We start from the raw sequence: 19,818 nt of genomic DNA, 5'->3' as shown, positions 1-19,818 counted from the left end.
TCTTTTCAAAACAGGCTCACAAACATCATGATTGATTCAGCCACTATCCTCCAGGATCTCTCAATGCCTGCCTGAGCTGGAGATTAATTTCCTTTTCCCCATCTTAATTTTTGCTCATCGCCTCTCCATAAAAAGGCTAAATGTCAAGCATGCATGACTCCTTCTAGTGACACGTCTATTCCAGCAGATAATTACCATAAGGAAATAGATGCTTTAGTGTGCACAGGGGAATTTAATTTACTCTGACAACCTCACAGCATTATGCATCCCTAAAGAAAGAGTTTTCAGTTTGCAATTGACTTTTTAGATGAATTGGACTATTTAATGTGATTATCAGTCCTGAACGTCTTTGACTTATTAAGGTGTTGAAACCAATTAAGGATTACATGCTGCTCATGCTTCCAAATGTGAAACAGTGAATACTGCTTAAAGATCCATGAAATAAGAACCAGACGGAGTCTTTTGTTCCGTAGTTGACTGGCTACATCCCCGATGATGTTTTGAGACTTGCCAGGTAATGATATTAATTACAATAACATGGCTTTCTTCGGGTTGTAGATTGACCTTGAGAAGTAGGGGGTATGTTTGGTTATATTTGCCGCCATGGATTACAGCTTGTAGATGAGTGATATGATCCCAAAATCAGCAGAATTTAGGATAGGATCAACTCTATTGATCAAATACTCAAAAACAGAAATATAAACAGCATTAATCGCCAAAAAAAACACACAAAAAACAGCTACAAGCATGTTTACATTAATTAAAGCAAAGACAAATACAAGAGGATTAAATAATACCAGGCATGAGCACAATTTACACTTTCACTCAGATATTATTAAAAACAGTCACTGTGTGTAGTATTAATGATACTGATGATTATTATACAGAGTCATGTGGTGGTGCCCTTAAACAGTCTGACTGCAGATGGAATAAAGGACCTGTGCTCGGTCTTGCAGGGTGGGTGTCTCAGCCTGCTGCTGAGGGAGCTGATCAGAGACCACAAAGTGTCATGTCAGAGGCTGAGAGGGGTTGTCCATGATGGATGTCAGCTTCTCTAACAGTTTGTAATTAATAAAGGTCTCACAACGAGTATTGACCACCTCTGCAGTGCCCGCTTTATAACCTTGGCTTAATTGTATCAGTATTTTGCCTCAAAGATTATAGTAAGTGCAGCTGCTGTGTCACAGGGATGGGACAGTATCTCTTGGTCGTGGAAGATCACGATTGGAGCCCTCTGCATATGGTAATACTGCTGAGTCACATATCAGTCCCAGCATTCCCTCTGTGAGGCCCCAGAGTTGCTTAACCTGTGTCTCTTTTTACACCTGCATTTGTCCAAAGCTGTACACTCTGACCTTACGCCAAAGCAGCGCTGGCCATGAGGCTTTGAGGAAGTCAGCAGTGGTTGCTGCAATTGGTATTATGGTTGTGTAGACAGAGCAGGCCACAGGGCTCCTGCCTGAAGTTCCTCCTTTTGCAACCAACTGCCTGAATGTTGTGCTTCTTAGGAGATAAGGGCAGCCTCCCACGAAAGGTGACTCAGCAATCCAGCACACAACTTCTCCTGAGATAAGAGTGCTCTGCAGGCCTGGGGACAGTGGGATACACAGGGAAAACAGTCACAAGCAGAATGACAAGAGCAAATAAATTAAGTCAGACCACCACTCTTTGGGGGAATACCATAACCCCTTGTAACATAATGAGCATGAAATACTTTTAATAGTTTACCTTTTAGTAATTACAGCAACTATCCACTCCATCAGATATTCATATGAGAATATAATGACAGTACATATTTGAAAACAAGTAATATTAACCGAAGCAGAGGTGTCACTCATTATTTATTTAAAGTTTCCATCAATATTAATCCCCCATTTCTATTTGGTTTAATGGTGTTGGACAATGTATCTACATCCATACTCTGCATCTTAAACTACACGACTGTACAGGAATTTGAAAGTTTGATTTCATTATAGGAGAACTGGGATGTTCGTATTTAACATTTGAAAAGGTTCTGCATATATGGGGCTTCTCGGAAGCACTATCACGTGTGATGTTCATGCAATCTGCATGAATGATGTGGAGGATGAAGAATGCACACTATACAGTATGTGCTGTAGACAGCAGGCTCAGAGTGCATGACGGTTTGCTAATTTACATTTAATGTTTTTGTCTCAGTTTCAAGTCTCTCACAAAAGGGGTTTGAATTGAAGTGATTGATTTTAGTTCACGTTGATAAGTTTGGACTCAACACCAGTGGCACAATGATGGTTTGTAGACTCCGAGGTAAAAAAAAAAAAAAAAAGAGAAAACATATTTTTTTGTGAAAATTATCTGCATGATGAAGATTGGTCAGTATTGAAGTGATAGTGCCCTCAGTTTGGCTCTATCCCGAAGAAAAACACTGGGAAAAAAACAACAATATTAAATTAAATTTAAATTATCCAGTGTGGACTTTTGCTGCATGTGAAAAGGAAGGACATGGGTTCTGACACTTAAGGACAATCACTGTAGATTAGGGTCAAATGGGAGAAACATTTTAAAGCTGAAACTCATTACAGGAAAGAAAACTGTTGTTTAATTTCATGGACTGCTTCAGCATGCCTGAACAGGTGACAGAAGGGGAGCTGTCCAATATGCAAGTAAGGAGCTCCCCCCATCAGCTTCCTCGGTGAGAATGAAATAAATAAACAATGAATGGTCCACTCTCTTCGCGCGCCTCATCCCATCTCATGCATGGCTGCCAGTAATGGTCTACTGGGTGTCAGCTTTTATTGGCACGGCACAAAGCAAGTGCCAAGGGCTCGGTGTCTCGACTCCCCGCTGCAGACTCGGCCTGTGGATAAAAGCAAGCAAAATGCTCCAGTCGAGCTCAGAGACATAGTCATGTTGGGCTGGAACGAGGAAGTGCAGTGGAGAGGGGAGGGACTCAGGGCGCAACTCCATGGGGCCGCCGCGGCACTGCGACCTTCTGCACATGGAGCCGGGGAGAGTTGGAAGAACTTCATTCTGCAAACTCAAGGAATAGCAGGTAAAGTGATTTCCACCGTGCTTTTCAGCTCGACACTAACCTTACAGTCTGGCCCAGGACTCTAAACTGAGTTTGTGTCTTCTAAAGGTGTTTAGGAGACATTTGCACTTGCCTGGAAAAGACTCTCCTTGTAGTTTCGGTGCAGGTGCACGCAGCAGCATCAGATCCTGTTTAGTGAGCGTAATTCTGCAGGTGGAGAAAATATAACGGATTTTTAACAAGCAAGAACATCATTTTAATTTAAATACAGAACAACAAAATTGTTTAAATGTAAAATTTCCAAGAAATTTAAATGGAAATAGTGGAATGTTCCTCATTTTCCATGCGTCCTTTTTTCTTTTGGGAACAGGGATTTTTCACACACAAAAAAACTTCATTCAGATATATTTTTTTTAAAAACTGCTGATCTGATCATTAAGATTTCTTACTGTTTTATACTTTTTGAAAACTTTTACCATTAAGAACGTTTTTACATCTCGGTCATAGCACCTGTTGCTGCAGATGTACGCGCTCAGTAAACTTGAGATATCAATCTGTATCTTAAGTTTAATAAAATATTTAAATGAGAAACTTCTGAATTTAAAAAGCACTCTATCTATTTTAATGACTTTTCTTTTCGGGTAAAAACTTCATGTGAAAATATTTATCGCTGCAACAGGAAATCATTACGCTCAGTCTCACACACTGCATATTATAAATAAGTTAATTTTCGATGTCAACAATTTTTAAGATTCGTTTGTGTCTGCTTGAACCCCAGTCACAGAAAAGTTGTTCGACCAAAGGTCTTTGTATATACAAAAAACAACCACAAACAGGACTGTTGAAACTTTTGACACTGCTGACACAAAGATGGAGAAGTGTTCGCCAGCGCCCAAAAAGACAAACAGAAAAAAATCACTCTGACACTGATGAGGAAATTTAGTTCGACATGTTGCAACAATCTAAAGTTTTTAATTAAAGAAGATGAGTTTAAAAAAAATCTTATATGGCTTATAATCATGTGAGAATAAATGATTTCCCTACACATTTAAGGTGCGTTTGTGAGATGCAGTTTCTGTGCGCTTGGAGATTGTCCGAATATTCATTCTAAGTTGTCTGTATTTTTAAAACCCTGTTAAATACATTTTTTGAAATGTCATTTTTGTTTGAGTAAATAATATGAAGGGGAAATTACAACTTTTTTTGAAACCCTATGAAATGCAGCCTTAATTTAAATATTTAATCACAAATACTATCACTTGGTTTAAAAAAAAAAAAAGGTTAAAGTTGCAAGATCATTTTTTAAAACTTGGAAAGGAACCCCAGTACCTGCACAAATAGGATTTTTCATGGCTCGGTTGAAACGAGAAGTGCTGAAAGTGCTGCAAATCTGTCTGCAGATATCCTACATCATCTTTCTTGTCAGTAGAAACAGAAGTGTGTGCATGTGCGTGTGTGTCTGTGTGTGTGTGTGTGTGTGGGGGGGGGGGGGGGGGGGTAAAAAAGGGCAGACAGTTATTAAAATGATTGTACTGTCTGAATAGCAGAGTAGTGAAGTGTGTCAGATGCAAATGAAGGAAACTTCTCTTCAGTGCACCTTTTCACCCCCTCATTACGGTCCTGGCTAACATATTTACCCACTTACACCCAAACATCTCATGAATTTCTGATTAGAATCTCCAGGTGACCATGCACCCCATATTTGGCATATGATAGGCTTTTGTTTTCCTACAATATAATAAAGTGCCCACAGCTTCATTCCCCCTCATATAACAGAGGGAAGTGAAAACGGTTAATTATGATATTTTTAATAATTATCATTATCTGCATACAATTTTTTAGAAGTGGAAGCTTTTGTTAGTTTCTGATCATATAAATCATTTCCATGAATATGATTCAAATTGTTTATCTAAACAGAGTAAGATCAGCATTCATGTGTGATGAAATGTCGCTCATTGCATGCTGTTCCATACATATACATATATAGTTATAACAAATAAAAAAATGAAGTTGTGACAAGCAAATACATTTAGATATTAAATATGAGTCCCATTCAATTAACTCTTATATATTTAATTATGCCATATTTAATTAAAATGTGCTAAAGTCCAGATGTTATTTTAAAAGAACTATTACATTTATTGACAGAATTATTCATTCAAATTTAATTAAAATATGTCCAATAATACCTATTTTGTGACATGTTTTCCCAATACTAGTTTAGGGTTTTAGCCGGGGGGGTAGTTTTGTATATGGCTTGCACACACACACACACACACACATACACAAACACCGTACACACACACACATACATACACACACTCATACACTCACATACACACCAGAGTCTAAGATTCCTCCTGAGTATCCAAACTTTGCTGGTGTGGTCCTCAGTATCTGTTAACGGTTTCGTAGTTTCTCATCTCCACCCTACTCAATAGTTTTGCACGTCACTTCGAGCACCCCTCTACCCCGACCCCACCATATACCACACTCATACACACACGCGCACACACACACACACACACACACACACTAAAGAGGAGGAGGACCGAGAATTCTCTCAACCCACAAGCCTCTTCCTGTCTCTCCTCACTCGACAAACTTAGACCAAAACTTTTCCAGTCCCCTTTTGTTATGTGTCAGAAGTTTGTGCCTACCACTTCACTGGCTGAAAAATTCCACCTGCCCCCCCAGTTTGCACACACTCAGTAGACACTAAAATAAAAATAAAATAGATAGATGAACCTCAAAAGGGGAATAATATGGGACCTTTAAAAGAAAAGCCCTTTGAAAGTGTTTAGGTCAGCTCCTCAGGTCCAACAGAAACACATCAGTAAACTCTGTCACTTCTAAAAAGAAACTCACTGATATCATAATGATTTGTCTTAACAGAGCAGATTGAAGTTCTGTAAGTGTCCCGGGTCGTGTGTGATGATATGTGAGGAAAAAAAGTTATGATTGGTTTGTTGGATGACAATAAATTCCCTATAAAGCAACTGTTATACGATTTTTTTTATCTCAACATCGGACAAACAACTGACAAAGACAATTGACTACACTGTAGAGTAAAGTTTAACTGACGACTTAAAGTGAAACTAAGAATGTCTGATAACATGTAGAAGTCAACACAGCATGACAATAGCATCACTTTGTGGAGAAAGGACATAGCTACTTCCTGAACCTTGTAGGTGCACCTTACTTTCCACATGCCTACGCATATTTTTGTCAAAGCCCCCCACCAACATATCCGTATTCCCCTCGCACCATCTGCCTTGAAAAAAAGGGCACATGAGAATACACCCCCCTCTGCCCCAGCCCTCACTCTACATGTTGAAGAACGATAATGCAGAGTCGTCACAGAATAACACGCAACACCCCTGTGTTGTGCTGAAAAAATTATCTGCACCAGTGACCTTTGCCCCCCCTCCCTTCACACTTGCATCCTGGGCGTCTTCAGACCATCAGGCTCCTGACTTGACTCCGCAGAATATTGTGCATTGCGACACAGCGGCCAGGCCGCTTCCCACTATTTGTTCCAAATGTGTGGAGCCATCTGTCAGTAAAACAGGAAGGCCTAGGTTCCCCTTCTCCCTTGGGCTCATTTCGCTATTTTCGGGAGCTTCACTTCTCCCTGAGTGGCTGCTTGGACTGGGCAGAGGCCCCACCAAGGGCTTCTTGAAGTGGCAGAGTTGGGGCTGAGGCTGTTTGGCCCATCTGCTGCAGGCTTCAGGGCCATCCATTATTAATGGGGCCACAAGCACTGGTGACTCCTCAGATATTCAGCCCTGGCCGGAAGATCACTTTTAAAAAGCAAATAAAGAGAACTTCTCTGTCCTTCGGCCGTCTTTTTTTCCTCACTTCTTTTCTTTACACCTTCCTGTTACATTTGCACCTCTGACTTCCTGTACTCAAATTGCTATCTACCTCGATGCTTCTATCTATTTTGCTGATTTTTTTTGTCTTCTTCTGTCTCTTACCTCTTTCTATTTCTCCCCTCTTTGTTTCTCAATGTGGCTTGCATGCGTCCATGTTCAGGCCACGGGCTCACTGATGCGTGCTCAGTAAATTAGAGAGAACATGAGCGCCGATCAGCTGGGCACGGCAAACACCCGCATCCTGGTGACCTGGGGCCAGTTAATTTTCTGCTTAATTTTGCGGCAGTCAGTTTGCATTTTTGGATGATTACGTGGCAGGAAATTAACAATAAATAACAAATGTGCTCTGAAAGCCCATTTCCAACCCCTTGCTACCAGCGGGCTCCATCAGCCGGAGCCAAGCTACTCTCCAAGCTCACTCTCTCTGTCAGACTTGTAATGAAAATGTCTGTAATTCTTTGTAATGTAATGTGGGGGACAGTGGTGTGTCTGCAGCTGTGACGAGAGTGATCTCACTAAGGTGATGAAGTCACACTGAGAAAAGCACCCTTTACTCCACTCTAGCTTTTTATAATGTTGTTTCCTTGGCCTTGACTTGATTAAACTTACACATCTACATCTCCGTTTCTCTCCCATTAGAGTACTTGCACCGCATGGAGACAGAGGAGGCTCAAGAATTGGCCCAAATGCCAGGTAAAAAACTACCTACTGCATGATTGAGTCACAGAGGGCAGAAATAGTTACAATAGACCCACAAGCAAGCTCTTACGCTACCTGGAAGTAATTTTGCCTCACCTGAATGAGGCTTATTGAGGGTTGCGTGGTGAGTGACCGGTGTCTGCTGGCATGTGTCTCCAAAGGCAGGGACAGCCCGCCTGCCAATGACGCTTCAGAAGAGGTAGAGGAGCCTATGGCCGTCCCTGAGGACCTGTCAGCCAGCTCCAACCACCAGCAGAACAACAGAGGGGACAAAGGTGCTTGCATCATCTCACCAAACGCACCCTTAAGTCAGAACATCAATGATGCTGGTAAGAATAAATTGATACAGTGTGAGATTGATACTTTCAATTAAGTGTATTCCATTAAACAACATGTGGACGAGTAAAAAACACTGCAGCTCCTTTCCCAATATTAATGGTATCTGTCCCAAAGCATCAAAAATCTGAGTCAAAAGGTTAAGGTTAAGTGCCAATATCAAAGCTTAAAATATACATCTATGAAAATACATACAAATGTTGTATAAATCAATCCTTTCATCCATTGGGAGGTATTTGCTGATCTTAATCCCATGGAAACATTAATTTATAGCTGCAAGAGGCACATTTAGGTCACTGGCAGAAAAGGTTAAAAAAGTCCCTTTGATCCATGGCATGTCATTAATGAGCTGAATCTTAAGGAATAGCTAATGTGGCCTTGATTTGAGTTTGAGAACATCAAGCCAGGGAATATCATACTGAAATAAGGATGAGGCATATATCAGCAGCGTATATTTAATGTTGAGGGTTTTGTTTTTTTTTAAAGAGGGGAGACGTTCAGGGTGGCACATTATCTTCTATCAAAAGCTTGATACATGACAGTAACAGGAAGCAGACTTAACCCATCCCAAAGAAAAGAAAACCATGTGGCAGAGACATAACGTACAGGATACTGTATTTTTAGAGATATATATATTTTTATATTATCAATATAAAACTCAGGACCATCAATATGTGGGTTCTGTGCTTTCATTTCATATCGACATGATTTTACTCAAAGGTAAAAAAAAAAATTTTGATCAAATATGAAAAAGGAAGCATGTAAGCTGAACATCGTGTTTGGCAAAGATAAGCAACACAGTATAGAGTCTAAAATAAAATGTGAGAGGAAACAAAAATTGGGCGTGTAAGAGTTTCCTAAGAAGAACTTGCCGTCAGGCAGTTTCAACACTCCTGGAGATAAAGAGTTAAGGAACAGGGCCAAGCTCAGAGAGATCAGCGCATCACTACACCACATAGGTCACACCTGCGCACACACACACGCACACACACACACACACGCACACACACACACACACACACACACACACACACACACACACACGCACGCACACACACACACACTTTTTCTCCCCTTACTCCCAGAGGCTTCATCTGTTTAGCTGGTTGGCGCCGTTCTTAACACGTTGAGGGATTTCTGTACATTTCTATACAAATGCTTTAATGGCATGTCAACAATTAAAAAAACACATTTAAATCCAGTAAAGCAGCTGTTGTCAACAAACATTTTATACCACTGTTTATTTCACTTTCTTAGTTTTTAGATGAACCTTCAACAAAAAGTGGGAAATAGTCATAAATATTCCATTTGAGATGTTTGCCTTTTATCGGTGGCATTTTAAAAAATAAGTAGGGGTGCAGGTGGAGGCGTCGACGTATGACTTTCTACGCTGCATGAGTTTCTGTTCATTCCCTATGCAGTATACTCAGTTCTCATGTGTCTATATAGGGACAGACTCAAAGAGTGAAAGAAGGGAAGTGCAAGTATCTGGTACATCTATGCATCGCTGCTTCTGTGATAAAAGCCAGAGTGAGTTATAATTATCACCTAAGATCATGTGCTGTTCAGTTCTCTGTTGAAAAAAGAAAAGACCAAAAGTACAGGGACATAATGTGGGACAGGGGACCTCAAAGTATCACAAGCTGAAGACCTCAGAACCCAGGTTATTTCCTGTTGAAAATCAGTTTTTTTTAAGCTTTGGATCCTCATAACTGCTGCATATGAACTGTGCTGCAATCGACACATATGTGACGACGTGAGAGACGTTTTAAGTCGAAGCAAACCTTTATTTGTCTTCCTTCATATTTAGATTGTAGCTCAGTTTGCAAATCTGCAATCTGAATTAGGTGTATTTTTTACGAGTCGCTCAATCAGAAAATAACCACGGAGACATTTTGGTTAAAGTCACATGTCCGTTTGATGACCTCCTCTACACACTAGTGAAAAAAAATGCTCTTTCATTTTCACTGATTCAGACAGAGCCTTTGCTACTTCAAGGACATGCGACTAAAAGGGACATTGAGTAGTCTAGTTCCCGAAAACACAGCCGCGTTTTTTTTTTAAAAGCGTGTGAGGGAAAAAGTGGGCTGTTTTTGGTGTTCCTGCAAGTCGTGTCGAGTGTGATGCAGTTGTAGTTTAACACATGTGGTTCCACTATCTTGCTCACAGGGTTATTTTCAGGCAGTGAGAGCAGCACGAAGTAGCAACAGGAACCTCCAGCAGGCTCCCTGCGTTTCCACACTGCAGAACTAACACAGTTGCTTAGTTGCTTCCTATCTACTATCAACATCAGTTAATAAAGCTTGACTATTTCTTCTTTTTATGCCAATGATTTCTTCTCACACTCGTGCCATTTTTGTTAATCATGTCACTTAGTATTTATCTCTGTGCCAGTATCAGCTGCCGTGACAGTTTTTGCTTTATTCATTATCTGAGTAGATCCACATCAGGTTATGAGCCTTTTTATCTACTTTTTCTGTTTGTCAGTTGACAGTGTGATCTAACAGTTGCTTCCCAAAACGAGCAAATCAGGATGTGTGACTTTGATAAACATGATGTAGAGTAAAAGCCTTGTTCCTACTCCCATTTCAGTCTCAACTTCCCCATATCCATGAGAAGTGGATGGCAGCCCAGCGTTCATGGTTCCCTTCTGCTTTAGCCGCCTGATAACCTACGCTGATGTATTACTTGTCTCAGGACCTGACAGCTATAGATAAACATAATGATTTATTTGGTGATTGTTTCAACACCAGATATAGAGATGTGAAAAAAATATTTTAAAAATAAAAAGACACATCTTCTTTCGTATTTCAATGATTAAATAGTTATTCCTGGACAAGTCACTTTATGCCCATGTGTGCCTCTTTTGCAAATTCTGAATAAAGCCTTTTATCAGTGAATAATTGTTTGATTTATATATTCCATTAGAAAAATTAAAGTTACTTAGAAACCTGTGCCAGTAGCATTCTTAGTTGATAAAACTATTATTTTAACCAATCAATCTTTATTTGTATAAGTGCCAATTCACAAGAAATGTTATCTCAAGACACTACAGAAATTAAAAACATTACTCTGTGATATTATAATGGGAGGGTTAAAATGGTGAAGCCTCCCTTTAGCTCTGTGATACATAAAAAAATCAAACCGGATCAATTGGCCTGAAAAAGCTGATTTTTGTCACCTGCCCTCAGTCAGTTGTAACCCAGGGAGTAAGTTGCAGTTGAGGTTAAGGAATGCAGCGATATTGTCTCGCTGACTTGAACATTATTGTAAACGTACATTTCTAAAATAAAATGCGTATATAAGTATAGTATAGTATAACCGACCGTTCCTTGACTTTATGTTCATGTCTGATGTATTTTTTATTTCCTCTGCTAATGATTGTGAAGATTGTCAAAAACAATAGGTGACTAGGTGACTAGGTATGACTTCGATGATGAAAGCAATCATAAACAAAAAACATCCTATCCTCTGAGTTCTGTATGTTCTGCTCACCTGTTCTAATGGGAAACACTCTGTATGTTCACTTTGTGGCTGTCAGTGAAAAAAGAAAAGTATGAAGTTTCAGTTACGGGCTGTTTTACAATTCCTTTCCTGTGCTTCCCTTTCTGTCACTTCTCCATAATTCTTGGTATTTCAGTTAAACAAACCCTCTTTCTAAAGCTTCCCCTTTTCCATAGATTCCTATATTTCATGATTTCCTTCTCTTCCTCTTCAGTTGAACAAACAGAGGTAGAGACATGGGGAAATCAGGCGGCCACGGTGACATGCAAACCACAGGCTGCTCGCTGTGGGACTTGCATGATCTGTTAGTTCTGTATATTTCTAAAGATCTCTGTTGGGAAAAGATGGAGCTGGTGGCACAACACAAAGGGTACTTCTCTGTTTCTGACCACGCTGGAAACATCAGTTATCACATTAAGGCTTTAAAATTGTTCCACAAATAATTAGGGAAATTATTCAATTATGTAGCAAATGCTTTTTGTACTGTAAAAAAAATAATGACAGCTATTAGACGGCTTAGGACTTCTCTAAATGATGAAAACACAAGCGTGTCTTGCGTGTGCTTGTTAGTGTTCTTCGTACTCAGTTGCTCTAATAGACACTGCTGTCGTCCCTAGTTTCACACTTCTTCCTGTGTCTCTGTTTCCTGTTTATCTTGCTGTCATTTGTTTCACCAAAGTGTGATGGTGTGAGATGATGTGTGTTGCTTCATATCTTTGCTGACATCCTCAAAACAGTACAAGCTATCCACCTGTGTATCCTTGTGTATTACTTGAAGACGTAATCTGTCGAGTCCACAGTTTAGACGAGTGGGCCGTGGGGTTGATCTCATAAAATGTTTGTTGACTTTTCTCCGGCTGAATTTAAAACAACACATGAAATAAGAGGAAGTTTTTTAGGTTAAAATGCAGCATTCCAGTTCAGATGAAAATGTGGTGTTGTGCAGTGTGCAGGAAGTTAGTCATTATAACACTGCTGTTGCTCTAGTGATATTGTGGTGCAGCTTCAGTTGCGTTACATGCAGTGTCTGTAGCACCATATTGAGCAGGTAGTTTTCTGTGCCAATGCCATGAGAAACACATTGAGTATGTATCGTGATAGTTTTCATAAAAATCAGAATCCGACTTCACTAAAACAAGAACCAGATTATCAGACACAAAGTGTTGCAGGAAGTAATATAATGGGATATGGCTAATCAAACCTCTAAAAGAGCAGCTTACCAAAAACAGAGGCCATGCACAAAACTCAGGTATATTAAGAATTACACTTTTAATTACCAATTAAAACAAAAAGAGATAACAGAACACAGTCTTGATTTTTATGAAATAAAGAAAATACAAAACAAATGTAGAAGGGGGCACATCTATAATTCAGTCAATGAACAAAAACAATAAGGTTCACAAAATCAATTAACTAGACGTCTCTTAGACCAGAAAAAAAGGAAGCTTACATCAAATGTTACAAAGAGCACCACTATGTGTACTCTCATGTCATCAATACCACATTTATTATAAATTGCCAATATTCAATATATTACATCATGGAAAAAACATGCTCGTATTCTAAACCGTGGCCCCCCCTTGCCCTCTTTTCCAGCCTGTAACATTAAAGTTGAGGCTCGAAGTGATGAGGAGAATGGGCTGGCCTGTGACATGAATGGCATGGAGGAGGAGTGTGCGGAGGACTTGCGCGTGATCGATGCCTCGGGGGTCAAGGTGAATGGCTCACAGCCGAGCCCTGACTCCAAAGCCTTCACCTCGGCCGGCGGTATCCGGCTGCCCAACGGGAAGCTCAAGTGCGATATCTGTGGGATAGTTTGCATTGGCCCCAATGTGTTGATGGTGCACAAGCGAAGCCACACTGGTAAGCTGCCTGTCTTACTTCTTGCCCTTCCTTTGCACCCATTTTCAATGTCAGCTTGAGAGGATGGATGAGGAATAGAAAGTTGTCTGCTGCGGCCTCCCTACAATTTTGGACTCTAAACTTTAAATGGCAGAAATCAAGGCCTCAGATAATTTTTTTTGGCAGTAACACAAACAGTTTGGCAGGGTATGGTGTCGTGTCTTCTTTTGAATGCACACAAACGTAAGTGATAGAGTCTTAGTTAAGACTTCAGAGCCTGCTCCTACATTTACAGTCACCCTTATGCTCAGTTGTGGTTGTAATGTCGTCCTTGCGTCTGGCTGTATGTAGAACCTCCTGTGGTGCGTGAAATAGACTTTGAGCGTATCATTCATTAATGTTAATCTAAAAAAAAAGGGAATTATCACATGGCAAGAAACTGATCAAATTATTGTGTGATAAAAAGCAAAGAGGAACTTGTAAAAAAAAAAAGATGCTCTCCGTTGAGAATGGGATATCAGCTGCAATTAAATGGAATCTCTATAAAGTGACAATTATCTGGCTATTAAAAGTTCTTCAAGTTTCAAAATTGATATTCTATTGTAATGAAGCCAAACCAGTGGTGGGGAACATTTTTGAAAAAGGCACTTAACTGTCAAGCTTTAGAAACTAATGAAACTCAAAGTGGAAGAAAGGAACACTAGACTAATGTAAATGCAAAAGAAAGTACAATAAAAGATATAATGAAGTGCCTCCTATTTAAATAGAAAATATTCTGTGCTGAGTCTTTGCTCCTGAAATGCATTTTTAATGAATTTCCTTTTTTATATATTTTTGCTGCTTCACTGGTGACTCTTATTTTAGGGGGTGCCTTTGAAAAAAAAAGCCATATTAAAACGTTCTCAGAGAATGCCACAACACTCAGAGAGGCTGGATATTGGTTTATTCCAGAAGCGCTGATCAGGAAGACTGGCTCTCAACACAAAGTGTTTCCTTCGCTATATTCAAATGAGGCTGAATTTGCATTGTGATGTGCCGCTCTTATTTTAGAGACGAAGAAGAGGGAAAAAATGAGATTTTCAGATCAAATTGACCTAGGCAATGGTGCATTACGGAACTGGCAGGCTGAGTCTGAAAGGCTCTTGTTCGATCAGAGCGCCAGAAGTCGGTGGGGCAGGGGGAGCATGGAGAGATAGAGTGTCACTCTGCTGTGAAACCCTCCCACAGGCAGCTCGATGGTTCTCTGCCGGGCGACACTCCATCATTCAGCTTGTTCTGGCGCCTGGGATGCTTGTAGTGCAGTGACCCTGCATTCCCACTACAGAAACACTCATTTTCATCCATCCACATGAAAAGACGCTGTCAGGCTAGGAAGAAAACATAGTTAAATTAGGGAGAGCTGTGAAATCAAGATCAAATATAAAAATCAAATACACTACGATAGGGCAAATAAAAACATATAAAAATGCAGTGACAGTTGATCTCTCTTTATCTGCATGTTATTTATGCTTCTGATCTGTAATGAGTGTAATTTGTGTTCTTATCTTCAGGAGAACGTCCTTTCCAGTGCAGCCAGTGCGGGGCCTCTTTCACCCAGAAGGGCAACCTACTACGTCACATTAAACTGCATTCAGGAGAGAAACCCTTTAAGTGTCACTTGTGCAGCTATGCCTGTCGCAGAAGAGACGCCCTTACCGGACATTTACGCACCCACTCGGGTCAGTATGCAACCAACACTCAAAACTGCTGCATTCATGTTAAATCCTGTACTGATGGGTGGAAGGCTTTGACAAATGTCCTGTGGTGCACACAGCTACCATACAGGGCTATTGAAGGGGAAGTTTACAGGGTGTAGATGTGGTGTCACTTTGTTGTGTGTGTGTGTGTGTGTGTGTGTGTGTGTGTGTGTGTGTGTGTGTGTGTGTGTGTGTGTGTGTGTGTGTGTGTGTGTGTGTGTGTGTGTGTGTGTGCAAATGCTTTGAGAAGCAACTCAAAACAATAAATGCAAAAAAGCAAACACTGAATAGTTTTGATAGAGCTCATGGATAACCTGTACATCCCAGCCTCCACATATCCTCCAAATCTGTTTAGATTCACTGTTGCCCCTCAGTTCTTTTCAAGTGTAAATGTAAATGTACTTGTACTTGAGCTTGTGTAGCGCTTTTCTAGTCTTCCGACTACTCAAAGCGCTTTTACACCACAGAGCACACCTACCCATTCGCACCCATTCACACTGATGGGCTGGATATGTGGCCCATCCAGTATCTAACCATTCACGCCACATTCATACGCCCCAGACGCAGCAGGGGGAGCAATTTGGGGTTAAGTGTCTTGCCCAAGGACACATCGGACATGTTGCTTGCAGGAGCTGGGGATCGAACCCTCAACCTTCCGATTGAGGGGCGACAACTCTACCAACGACATTTTTGGTCCTTCAATCAATGTATTCCTATTAAAAACAGCTTTTAAGAATAGTTCAAAAAATAGGTTGAAAAAATATGTTACTGTCATTTTAGATGCTTTTTTACTTTTTTCAGCTGTGGATTAAAACATGAGACAATGTAACGTGTACATCGACCTGACTTTGCACTGAACTTCCAAGAAATCACCTGACAGGCCTTTTCCTCTTTTCTTTGCGTACCACTTTTTATGCTGAATATTGTGTCTTTTTTATATTTTTTACAATCAAATTGATTATCTACTAATATTTATTTGGTATATATAGCTTTGGCATTTTAATCTAGCGCAAAACCCTCTTTTATTCCATTATTTTACAGAAAAGAGTGTAAATAGGCGCTGTTGCCTCACAGCTTGGAGGTTCCTGGTTTGAATCCCTGTCTCTGTGTAGAGTGTTCTCCCTGTGCACACATGCTGGTTAGGTTAATTGATGACTCTAAAATTGGCTGTAGGTGTGAATGTGAGTGTGACTAATTGTCTGACCCGTGACAGCTGGGATCGGCTTCAGCCCTCCGTCACCCAAAACAGGAAAAGCTTTATACAAAATGGATGGATGGATGGAGTTTGTGAATATTGCTTTCAGAACAGCATGATCTTTAACATGACACATTTATAATATATTATTGTATAACATCTTTAATGACATATGCACTTTTTTGTTTTTTACAGTTGGAAAACCTCACAAGTGTGCTTATTGTGGGCGGAGTTACAAACAGCGCAGCTCTCTCGAGGAGCACAAGGAGCGGTGTCACAATTACCTCCAGTGCATGGGGCTTCAGAACAGCATCTACACAGGTTGGCACTTTACAAACTCAAATATCTGATGACCTGTTTAATTAACAGCAGTACGTGCTGACAATGTTGCTATTACCTAATCGCTCTAAAACAGTCTGGTTGAAATTCTGTAAAGTCCATTTGACTCAAGGTTCATGCAGACGTTCTTAAGTTATTTAAATGGCCGAGTAACTAGTTCATTAGATTCATGTTGACAGTATTCATTTTTTTCATCAGCCCCTACGACATGGCTGCATTATAAACTGAGTGAACACAGACTTATTGAGATACTGAATGTACTGGTTGCTGAATATCTCCTTAAAGGAGACTAAAATACATCTATATTGTATCTGTGATGAGCATGAATGAATATTACATTTTTAGACCGAGTGGTACAGAACCATCCCCTCAGTGCTCAGTGACAAAAAATAACAACAACAAGAGGCATAGAACATATGAAGATCTTGTGTTTTTCATCACTTTAAAGAGGAAAAACTCAAATTACTTTGACTCTTAAATCTACTTTTTTCTCTTGCTTTCCAGTAGTTAAGGAAGAAAGCAACCAGAATGAGCAGAGGGAAGACTTAAACCAGACGGGATCTGACAGAGCCCTGGTGCTAGACAGATTAGCTAATAATGTAGCTAAACGTAAGAGCACTATGCCACAGAAGTTTGTGGGTAAGGGCTGAAATCTGTTTTTTATGTAAATAAAATGTTGATACTATTGCTGGATTTTTTTAAAAATCTGCTGCACATATAAATATTACATAGAGGTGATGCAGCAATATGTATTTTGTTTTACTCCTGTATTTACTCTTTGCCAGCCTGGATCGGCAGAATGCACGTAATAATAATTATTTTGCTGATCAGCATGATGAGGAATTGTGCCTTAAATTGTTTTACTGTTGTTTTATGTATATTTGTGTTTAATTGTACATACAAATTATAATTATATAAATTACAAAACAGAGAAAATGGGGAATGTAAGAGAATGAAGGAAATGCCAGCTTCATACGAGGAATACTACCGTGAAACAAGGAAAACCAGTGAGCTATTTTCAAACTCAGCAAGAGAGTCAGCAAAGTATTAAGATGATGAAAGCACTGAACGTATGTGAAAGTTTAAGTGTGCTGGTAATGTATAATCTATACATTGCTCTTCTGTGTCTGTCTCAGGTGACAAACGACTGTCAGATCTTTCCTATGTCGGAGGATCAGGTGAGCTGATTCAGCCCCATGTCATTGATCAGGCCATTAACAGTGCCATCAGCTACCTTGGAGCTGAGTCGCTCCGTCCACTGGTCCAGACCTCCCCGGCCTCCTCTTCTGATGTTGGTCTCGGCTCCATGTTCCCCCTCCACAAGCCTGCATCCGAGGGTCATGCAGGGACAGGCCTGTCTGCTAAAGACAGCGCAGCAGAAAACCTGCTGCTGCTCTCCAACTCCAAGTCTGCCTCCATCGAGAAGGACGGTTCCCCCAGCCACAGTGGCCAGGATTCCACAGACACGGAAAGCAACAATGAAGATCGTCCAGGCGGAGCATCCTCCGGCCTTATCTACCTGACCAACCACATCACCTCAAGGAATGGCGTACTCCCTCTGGTGAAGGAGGAGCAGCAGAGGCAGTATGATGCCATCCGTGCCAGCATGGAGATGGCCTCTGAGGGTTGCAAGGTAGTAGCTGCAGACGGGGAGCAGGTGAGGGCGTACAGGTGTGAACACTGTCGTGTTCTCTTTCTTGACCATGTCATGTACACCATTCATATGGGGTGCCATGGCTTCAGAGACCCCTTTGAGTGCAATCTCTGTGGTCACCAGAGCCAGGACCGATATGAGTTTTCTTCTCACATGACGCGTGGGGAGCATCGCTACTGAGTACTGTCCATCAGAGAACCGCAGCTGTACATAAGCAAAACATGACACACACTCAATCATAGACATGCACCTGAAATAAAGCATAGACATTCAAAATTGAAAAATACACCATTGTTGTCTGAAAGCTGTTTCTTATTTTAGGCATGCAAGTTATTTAAACACAGATTAATGCATACAGATATTAGAAACGTATATTTTTTTTCAATTTCAAATGAAATGACATGAAGACTTGTTCAGAAGAATTCTGTCTATATGCAAAAAAAAAAAAGTCATTGAAGACCATGCAGCAGATAGATCTCTGCAATGTCTCACATAACTGATGCAGAATGTATAAAATGTATAAATGTGTCGTTCCTTTTGAAAACAGACAGCAACTCTTTTCTAGTTATAACATATGTTCACATGACGTCACAAATCTGTATTGGAGTGGTGGATAAAATGTCAGCAAGGATTGTTTTCAGTGCTAGAAAACAAGTGTTATTGTCAGTATTATATACAATCATTAAAAATTTAACAATCAATGTACATAACCCTTCATTTCCAGTCAAAGTGTCAACCTGTGCTTGTATTTCTGGCAACCTTCATATTATTTATATCATATTTAGACACCTGTCTGTTTTTTGTATTTATTAAAGTGATTGATGTTTGTTGATAGTGTAGTTAATAAAAGCTGCATCTCTTTCTGTCCAATTGTACTAAATGTATTTGAGGTGAAAACATGACTGCTACCAGAAGCTTCATTTTATTTCTGAAAAAAAAAAATGTTAACCTGGCCTTTTGTTTTATACCTTATGACTACCAATTATGTCACTCGCATAATGACAAAGGACTATGTGAGGTTTGAGGGAGCTTGATGTTTGCAAAATATCAATAAAGTGTATTTTATATATGCATAAAATGTGGGAAATGTTTTAAGCTTTGGTGAATTTATTGAAGCTGAAATTCTTTCATAACAGATAATTACTGCGTTTAGATTGTGGCCATACAGGATCATATTCCCATACTGAGATGGATATTATTTAAGGAATTGTTTTTTCTTCCTTTTTCTTCTTTTTTTTACTGGACTATTCGAAGAATGTGTCCATATGAAAGTGTCAGAAGTCTGCTGTTAATAAGGGCAAGGCACAGAAAAAACAATATTTCTGGAATTAAGCAGTTTTTCTGAATAACTTCACCTTCTTATTCAAACAAGGAGATGTGATAAGACCATCCAGGATAATTGAGATTGGATGTCATTCAAGATACTGCTCACCTCAGCTGTCAAGAAAGAGCCAAGAAAGAGTGAATGACTGGCATCTCAGTACAAAATAGAAACAAACAGGTTTAAAGAAAAGTTATAGTTAGAAGTGAATAAATAAACATTTATCCTCAATTTCAATGCAGGGCTGTCGAGGACACAATTGTATTTCAATCAACTGTTTCTATTACTTTTAGTTTTTTTCTTA

At 40.0% G+C, this 19,818-nt stretch overlaps 1 protein-coding gene and 1 long non-coding RNA gene across 2 annotated transcripts; one reads left to right on the top strand and one right to left on the bottom strand.

The window, feature by feature from the left end:
* The first annotated feature begins 309 nt into the window (after positions 1 to 309).
* Positions 310 to 19,288, top strand: ikzf1 (IKAROS family zinc finger 1 (Ikaros)). Its single transcript, XM_079363059.1, is given in 9 exon segments — positions 310 to 2,824; positions 2,827 to 3,031; positions 7,528 to 7,581; positions 7,749 to 7,862; positions 13,024 to 13,290; positions 14,820 to 14,987; positions 16,396 to 16,521; positions 17,044 to 17,178; positions 17,676 to 19,288. Coding segments are annotated over 9 exon segments (1,842 nt in total). The 5' UTR covers positions 310 to 2,749; the 3' UTR covers positions 18,374 to 19,288.
* Positions 2,928 to 4,435, bottom strand: LOC306836117. Its single transcript, XR_013780734.1, has 3 exons — positions 4,340 to 4,435; positions 3,144 to 3,217; positions 2,928 to 3,009 (listed from the first exon to the last, which is right to left on the bottom strand). It is a non-coding gene; the product is annotated as an uncharacterized lncRNA (long non-coding RNA).
* Positions 19,289 to 19,818: the final 530 nt, after the last annotated feature.

The sequence above is a fragment of the Symphodus melops genome, assembly GCF_947650265.1.
Source record: "Symphodus melops genome assembly, chromosome: 15".
NCBI classification, from domain to species: Eukaryota; Metazoa; Chordata; class Actinopteri; order Labriformes; family Labridae; genus Symphodus; species Symphodus melops.
The sequence above is the reverse complement of the archived record's forward strand: the minus strand, read 5'-3'. Positions and strand labels throughout refer to the sequence as shown.